This window comes from Loa loa (genome assembly GCF_000183805.2).
Source record: "Loa loa unplaced genomic scaffold supercont3.50, whole genome shotgun sequence".
In the NCBI taxonomy this organism is placed as follows: Eukaryota; Metazoa; Nematoda; class Chromadorea; order Rhabditida; family Onchocercidae; genus Loa; species Loa loa.
In genome coordinates, this window is record NW_018108230.1 from 247,071 (window position 1) to 256,246 (window position 9,176).

General features: G+C 31.3%; 1 protein-coding gene across 1 annotated transcript; it reads right to left on the bottom strand.

The window, feature by feature from the left end:
• Positions 1-3,307: 3,307 nt before the first annotated feature.
• Positions 3,308-3,659, bottom strand: LOAG_08392 (hypothetical protein; the record flags this gene model as incomplete). Its single annotated transcript, XM_003143922.1, has 2 exons — positions 3,308-3,550; positions 3,603-3,659. Coding segments are annotated over 2 exons (300 nt in total), but the record flags the coding sequence as incomplete, so codon positions are not given.
• Between the last annotated feature and the right edge of the window lie 5,517 nt (positions 3,660-9,176).

Below are 9,176 nucleotides of genomic sequence, written 5' to 3' on the forward strand. Positions count from 1 at the left end.
TGTTTTTTTCATATGGGAAGCATGCAAATAATATTAAATTAAAGAAAGGAAAGAAAAAACGTTTGAAAATTCCTTCCTTTCTGTTTTTCCTTTTGAAACCAAAAACAAATGCCAGTCCTTTTTACCTCAAAATTTCCTTCAAAAATAAAAATTAAAACAATCTTTTGCAACGAAAAAAAAAATTTCTATGAGCTAATTTCCTGCTGCACTAACAAGTTAACAAAAATTTACTCACCCAAAGTTACACATAGAAAAATAGATAAAAACGAACTGGCCTGTAATAAATGACACCATTATTATGTGCAGATGACATGATGGAAAGAGTGGAGTAAAATGAACAAATTAAATGAATGTATTTTTGGAAGTCTGAAAATATTGTATAGCATCAGCAGACAATGATTACCAATTAATGTGACACAGATTAGTGGATCTACATCTATACAAGGCCATTTATTCAGATATACAGCTCTTTCATTGTCTAATTTCAATTTATGCCAATCGTGTTTGGTACTTTCTCGATACTGTGACAGTTATCGAAATATAATAAATTGAAAGTCAATTTTATTCTCACTATTTTTCGATAATTATTTCATTATGTCACAGCATTTCAATTCTATCCACATACATCCATCCATATTTATCTCACATCGTGGATGAACGTGTTCAATGTTCAGAGTACCCAATTTGAACGAATTGATTGCTATGAGCAGATAATGATTCTATCACAAGATTGGATATTATTCAGGACATTGTGATACATATTCCAGTTGGGATACTGCAGAAGTTTCTCGGTATCTGTATTAGTAGAGAAATAAGAAATGAAAATTCGAGAACACAATAAGTCATATATTTCGAAAATTTATAACTTTATAAATTTATAAACTCAGATAAGTATTAATATCAATTTCTTTACAACGCCTTCCATTTCTGTCATGATTCGTGTGTTCTGGTAACTTTGCTAATTACAACCAGATATCACAAGACATTAATTTCTCCTTTCGTTGGGGCTTATCATGTGGGGACTCTGAGAAATGATGGAATTAAAATTAAAGATAAAGAAATTATCAGTGAAAATCCTTGTTCAGTTGAAAGAATCTTTGAAGATTGGTAAATAAATGAAGAAAAATATAACTCATGAGATACATATTAATCGCTTCACTTCACTTCCATAAACCACTTTCCGGTTTTTTTTTGAAATTTCATATTTTCGGCAAAAGTTTTCCACCAAATTGTTTGCTCATCAGAGCAAAACGGGCCATTTTATTGCCCTTCATGTCCTGATGATAGAACAAGTTATTTATTTTGACAAAAGTTCTTGAAACCGACTTTTAAGCTATTCGCCTCAGTTTAACTTAACTAAAGTTTAATTAGTGTTGTAAGTGAAATTAAATACTTTGTTAAATTTTAGTGTTTCTTGTTTTTTTATTGAAGAAAGAAACACAATTACTGAGCTATTATTATATTCCTACCTCAATTCGCAATGAAGCAATGTAATGAATTTAATTCCGAAATAATAGTTCAAAAAATTTGCTGTTTAAAAGTTATCAGTTTAAAATAAGTTGGTGTTACTGAACAAATTTGGAAATAATTCTTTCTCCCATGTCACTGTTGATTGGTAAAAAACCAATCAGAACGGTGCCATCAAGGACACGTCGATTTTTTCAAGAGAAATTAAAATAACCTTGGTGACCTTCTATTCGATAATTCAATTATTACCGTAAATCTGATCCTTGCTCTTTGATTCCTGATTTCTTTGAAATCGTTGTTTTTTTTTTAACTCACTTTCTCTACTCGTTTAATTTCTCACTAATTACCAATGTGACGAGTTTTCAACTCTTGTTCTTAATCGCAAAAATTTGAAATTGCAAAAGCTCCTTAAATTCTAATCTATTCTGTATGTTTGCCTTAAAAGAAATATCATGAAGGTCTTGCTAATTATTGCTGAAAATTAGAATTAAATTATTGCAAGGTAAACGTTTTATTGATGTATCCATAATTCCTCACTTTTCTTAAATTCATTTCTCGGATGAATTATATGAAAGATTTTGAAAATAAACTTTATATAATTTATGAATCAAATAATGGACATGGTTTCTTGCCATTTTCTCTGATGAAAAGACTCATACATTCTTAAAATATCTCAAATTCTGAAACTTTAGTACTTCATTTGAAAAGAAGTGAAACTGATCAAACGAGAAGAAAAATTCGTTCTTTTTCATTTAACCTATAATATCATTATTCTGGCTTTGTCGAATATTTTTCAAATGACAGGCCCAAATAAGAGTCAGGTTTTTTATTCTTTCATCAGAAAGTTAATAATTGGTTTGCTGCACTGGAAGTTATTCTCTTTCTTGTTTATTCATCTTGTAGCCTGTTTGCCTCCTAGAAGAGTGGAAATTGGAGGGTTAGAAACCTTATTTGACAGTTACATGCCTAAGGCTCATTATAAAATTGAGTTTAGGAGGGAGAGAGAGAAAGAAAAAAAAACAAATAAAGCAGCTGCTCGCTTTCCTTTCTCCTTGTTACGATAATTAAACTTCCAGATCTGGTGAGTCGGTGTGAAATTTTTAAGTTTCAAAAATTCTCTTTTTTCCTAACACTTTCTCTTTTTAGTTACACGAATTGAATTTAACGCTGTTTATTTTTAAAGCTACTTCTTCTTCATCCTTTCATTCAAAAGACGGCGCAATTGTCGAGATGACAAGTGTAACTACTTCATTGAAAGATACACTAATCTTTGTGGCAATACTTGTTAAGAAGTGGGCAAAAAAATATTCTTGTCTAATAGAATAACAAAAATTGTAAAATTTAGAAAGGATCTGAACAAATATTCCACTCCATCAAATCATATATGTTGTAATACTTTTTGTATTTAATAAGCAAATATGAAGTTAATGGAACAGAAACAGCTGTAGCTTTTTTTTTTTCGGACAACAAGCTGCATCTCATTTAAATCTTTTCTTAATTCAAACTTATTTAACTTATCTATTTATCCATTGTATCTTTCTTAGTTAGGAAATGTTTATGCAACATAGGTAGGACAGTTGAAATGATCAACTGCAAGAGAAGTTTGAAATTTGATACAGACCAAAAGTTCTTTCAAACAAGAGAAAAAGGGGAGATGAAGTGGCGTAAGTTCGGATGAATAATTATAAATGAATTATTGATATGATGAGCAGGCAAGATATAAGCATAAGATCCTGTTCATAAATAGAGAATACGAAAAACAGGACCTATCTTCGTTTCTTCTTTTTATCATCGATCACATCAGATTTCCCAACTCTTTTTCGGATTTACCTGATCAATAGACAAAGGTGGGCAAAGTGAGCAAGTAGTGAGAATAAAATCCGTTAATATTCAATAGTAGTTTTGTTAATTGTGTCGGTGTTAACATAAATTCAAATTCACACTGACAGGTTATATGTGTGTCTGTGTGTGTGTGTGTGTGTGTGTGTGTGTGTGTGTATGTATATATGTATGTATGTGTGTATGTATGTATGAACGTATGTATGTATGTATGTACATACGTACGTATGTATGTATGTTCGTGCTTGCTATCTGGATGTCAGTTAGCTTAGGATGATACTAAGGCGACATAACACACAAATAGTCAGTTGGAGATTTTTTTCATCAATATACCCTTGAAAACTTTCGTTAACTTCAACTTTAACTCATACCCATTGTCGCCCTCTCAATCTCTTCCTTACTTATATCGCTGACTTTTTTCATTTATTTTAATTACTTTACATTTTCGTTTTAAAATGAACTCTCCCCTACCTTAAAATTATTTAACACTTACTTTTGTTCTTTAATTTTTATACCGAATAGGCGGGCTTTCCAGTGCTATAATTACGTGACGTACGATCACTTGTAGACACGTAAAATAAGGCTCATTATCTTTCTAAGACTACATCTTTTCCCACCAAATATTCAAAAGTGCCACTGAAACGTAACCTTCAAAAGGAACATAATGAGTAATTTTTACTTCAGAAGACAAAGACTATCGGTATGGCGTAATTTTTCAAGATCGAATCTAAGCTTAATTCTACTCAAGCTGGTAGATTAGATTTGAAATTCAAAAACAGAAACGAAGAATGGGCGGTGAATCATGCATATTGCGTTTTCAAATACCCATAAAATAACAAAGTGCGAAAGAATTTGAATTTATTCTCTTCTGTCATGCTTTTCATCGAAAAAGGAATTTAAGAGCGTTATGTAACGTTGACTGGGACTGGGACAAGATCAAGATCACTTCGAAGTGGTATGATCCTCGAGAACAAAGAAAGTTCTCGAGAAGTTCTCGAGAACAAAGAAAAGGACAGTACCAGTGACAGTACCTTTTTGTATAAAGTTCTCCTCGTTTATACCAGCTTCACATAACCGTTCACTCTGATAACTCCCAAAGTTAACATTTCCGAACAGGATTGGTCTGCTTATAAGCATCTACCAAAGGGCAGAACTTTCTCGATTAGCATGTTGAAAGTTTAATTTAGCATGCCATTCAATTTATAAATCACTTCTAAATAAAAATTGTCTCAAATGATTAAGAATCAGTCTCACTAACAAAATGACTTCCACACTTAAAATAGCTGAAAGAGTGAGTGTTTGTGGACTTCAGAATTTGATCTTTGCAATCAAAAAATTCTGAAACCGTCTTCCACTGTGATGTTAGATAATGAGTGGTTTTTAATATGATAAGAAAGAGAAGCAAGAGGTGAGAAAGAACTTCAATATTAAGGTTTGATAAGATCAAGATCAAATTTTGTTCCTAAATTTCAGAGCTCAATTTAGCCTATCTACCAAAAAGTGTCTCATAACTCTGTAAGTACTGTATCGGAAAGCGTCCACGAGGAAGAACTTGTTTTAGGGTGCATCGATGGATGATTTATAAAAGAAAACGCTAAATACATTGCTCTCGGAGACACCACCAATGTTAAGCCCATTGCAATACCAAAACCGCCTCCACTGCATTTCAACCGCTCAATTAACCACTTGTCCTTCACAAGTTATTTTTTAATTTTTCAAATATCGTCCTCTCTTGCTGTTTCCTTCCAGTTTTTGGCTCATTTTTCAAAAGTTGCAATCTATCATTCTATTACATGCATATCTTTTTTATGCTATCATTCTTGCAATGATAATATTACCATTTGAAAACTAGGAACAGGTGTTTTATTCCAAATAAAATTACATATTCTAGTAGTCTTAGTCCCTATATTCGTCGTACTCCGGTCTTTGATCAACTAAACTTTAACTTTAATAACCTTGCCATTTTACTATATGGTTTTTTATTTTTATCAAAGAATGGCGAAGTCGGCAACAGTAACATTTCTTCATGTTACCCGGAAACTCTGACCCAGTTGGGTGCTGGCCCATTAAATCTCAACTGGCACCAATGATGCTAACACTGTTGCAAAAATAATCTTTGGAAAGCAAAAAAGTATACCATATGCATTTGGCACGAACCACTCATTTGCCTCATTCCAACAAAACTCCAAATATTCTGTTCTTCGGGATTTTCATCCTACATTGGCACCAAACTAGCTAATTCGTTTATTTGAAGGCGATCATTGAACGATATTCTCAAAAGTACAGCTACATTGGCCAGTTTTATTTGCAAATTCTCCTGAACTGATCAAGGATTAATTCAAAATTTCAATTGCTGACTTATTTATATTTTCTGAAGGGAAGAGATCAAAGCGATGGCAGGTCAGACAATTAGAGAAGAAGTTTATAATGAGTAGTAAGTGGAATCAAAATCATAATAAAAATGTTAACTTGAAAAGTTCTCAAATTTCATTAAAATCTGCAGATTGTCCTTCTGTGTGGTTGTATGAGAATGCTGTATATTATTACTGAATTTGTCACCAAGCTAATGGTGACATAAATTCTGTACTTCGATAAATTTTTAATGCAATGTATTAATTTTAATGGACCAATGAAAAATCCTTACATTCGCATAAGCTAATTATATTAAGCCACTGAAAAAAAAAAAAACCATCGTATTCTTCAAAAGCTTCTTTTTTTTTCAGAGATTCTTTCCTGCTTTATACAAAATGATATTTTGAAGGCTTACTGAAAACGTTCGCTTTTTCTTCTTAGTCCCCATAGTTTTCTTCTCAATATTATTCACTGATATCAAATCACAGTTCATTAATTCTCTGATCTTATTTTTGTTGGTTGAATTTCTCATCATAATTAAAAAGAAAAAATTTTTAGAAGTGATTCAGTTTATTTGATAGTGGCCATCAAAATGGCATATCATCTAGCAGTTTTTATATATAATTAATTTAGTTAATGAAATTCAATTAATCTTCATTGCAGTCTTTGATACTATCAAAATGAATGGAAGGATGTATTTTTCCTCTCCCCTCCAAAAAAAAAGATCATCTTTTACGGAGGCCTAAATCTTTATCAGTCTCACAGCCATAATAGCTAAGACAAATAATTATTATTATTGGTTAAGATTATTGTCAGTATTATTTGAAAAAACGTTTATTTGACTCCTACCAACTATATTTACATACACTCAATGGTCAATTTGATTCTAAAAAAAAGTCCCCAAGCTCATTGAATCATTGATATGAACAATGTTTACAAAACAAATTCATTGATAAACTCAATAAAAATTATTTTTCTGAAAAAGAAAATAAAAACGAATTTGTTTTTCGAAGTAAAATAAGCGACCAAATTCTTTTAGTTTCGAATTTAATTTTATGAAATCAAATCATGGATAGTATCTTATTTGAACTTCATTCTTCTTCGTTAACATTGTATTTTATCATTGATCACTATGTTTAATTCTAAATCATTGACTGGCAATTGAAAATTTCATACTTTTCTAACAATTCCCACATTCTCTTTCTCATTTATTTCGTAGTATTTGCTAAGTAAATACTAATTCGTACAATCATTTGTTGCTCACTGTGTAAACATTCATAAAATTTAAACCAATCAAAAGTTAGCCAAAAGTATAGTTTGCTGATATAAGTTTGCATAAAATAACCAAAATATTTTTCGTATCTATCTTTTTTTAGAATTGATAAGAAGTATTTTCATTTCATTTGCGATACAACCTCATGAATTGAGTTATAACAAAAAGGAATAGCCTATCATTATCAGTTTCTTCAATGCTTCTAAGACATTAGTACTTCTAGCATTTCATAATTACTACTTCATTGATTACCAACAGTTAATATTCAATATGCAATGATGTTTATTCAATATTCAATTTGCATTTGACACTTCATTAATTATTTTATTTATACCTTGCTACATAACAATTTTCCTTTCACCTCAGGCGTAATTTATCTTCGCATTTCTTCGCACTGTCGAAAGATAACGCCTGTGAAATCAACAAATCAGTTATGTACCATCTTTATTTTACGTTCGATGTTTCCATTGAAGTAGATTAATTCCTTCTTTCTTAAACTCTCCAATTAAAATTAGCATCTTTTATTTTAATTATTTATAAAATTTGGAGTCATTGTCAAATTTTTTTCTTACATGGTTGAATGACTGCTCTTTGTCTATTGAGTAAAGCTGAAATCTGATTTTGTCGCCTTATCAGATGGTCTTTCTGATTGGATGCTTAAATTGATTGCACCTTATCAGATAGCATCCTTCACTTCTGCAAAATTATAATACTTATCCTAAGATTCCATCATTCTCCTTTATATTCATGCTCTTGTGGAGGGGGAGAAGGTTCGATGTCCTTGGAGTGGTTGCATTGCCTCTGGTAAGATTTCTTGTGCCAGTTAGGTCTCAGATGAAAGATCAGACAAAATGTGTCCACCGATAGGATGGACTCGCTGGCCTCCTAGCGACTATCCTAGGAGAGGGACAAGTCCCAACCCAAGCAGATGAAGCTCGTTTAATCTTGTAAAGTAATCCATCTAATAGAAGGATTCTATAACAAAAACTACGTTCTGAGGACTTCACTGTCACCGCCCTAGTTCACTAGACCTGGAAATTTAACCTTGGGAGTAAGGGGTAGTTCCTGAAAAATTCATTGCGCAAGCTGGAAGGATACACCCACATTTGTAGCGTTTGCAGAAAACGTAATAGAGGGTTAACCAAATCTTTGTTCGTGAAGCCTAGCCATGATGATTGTATCAGTACTTTAGTTGCTCAGCTTGTTATATTAATACTCGGCTGATTTCCCTTGATGTACCCACCCATACTGAGGTATTGCAATTTACAGCGCTTTACAATTCCAGAATTCGGGTTTCCAATAGAATTTTTTTGAATTATAAATATGTTAACAGTCATTCATTCAGGATTAGTTTTGCTTACTTTACGATTGAAATTGCCCGTGTTTAATTTGGATATTGTATTTCGTAAGATTACTGCATTTTGATGACTGGTCAAAATGATAGGACTAACAAACGAAGCGAAAATTGAAATTGCAAATGAATTTGCAAATTAAAAATCTCCAATGAAACTATAACGATTCAATGATCACATTATTATTAAATATTTGCCGAAACCTTTTGGAACAAATTTCACACAATCCATTGGGCGGTTTATTACTACCTGCAAACATTCTGCCATTGACACATAACTAACGCAAAAAAAAAAATACACGAAAATGTCCATTATTATAATTGTTTTTCATTATCGATTTTGTTTATTAAATTATGCTACTCACTGCGCCTTTGTTAGCAGTATTCATCAGATATTCCTGCGCATAATAAATTTCCACACTGCAATGCTTTATCCAAAAACAAAACTTATTTTACCTTCTCTTTTTTTTAATTTTCATAAATGTATAAATCTCTTTTTATCAGTGGTTTTCAGTGTTGAAACAGAAACAATCACACATATATCATATATGAAATATCTAATTCGTTTATCAAATCAACTATTATATTTCCTACCTTTCCATCAAACGAAACTTTAAAGTTCTTCCAAGAATTGAAGTAATCAAAACAGTATTAATTAGTATTAAATGACAGGTTCTTTAAATTTTATTTGACTTCATTAAAATTAAATCTTGTTGTCGTTTACTTGTAAAAACTTTTGCTGTGATGATGCTTTGGAAATCATAATTTTATTCGCTGGATTCCTTTAAGTACCTTCATTATTATTTTTACATTACTATTACTATTATTATTACTTCACTGTAAGTACTTTCATTACTTTTATTATTATTATTATTATTATTATTATTATTATTA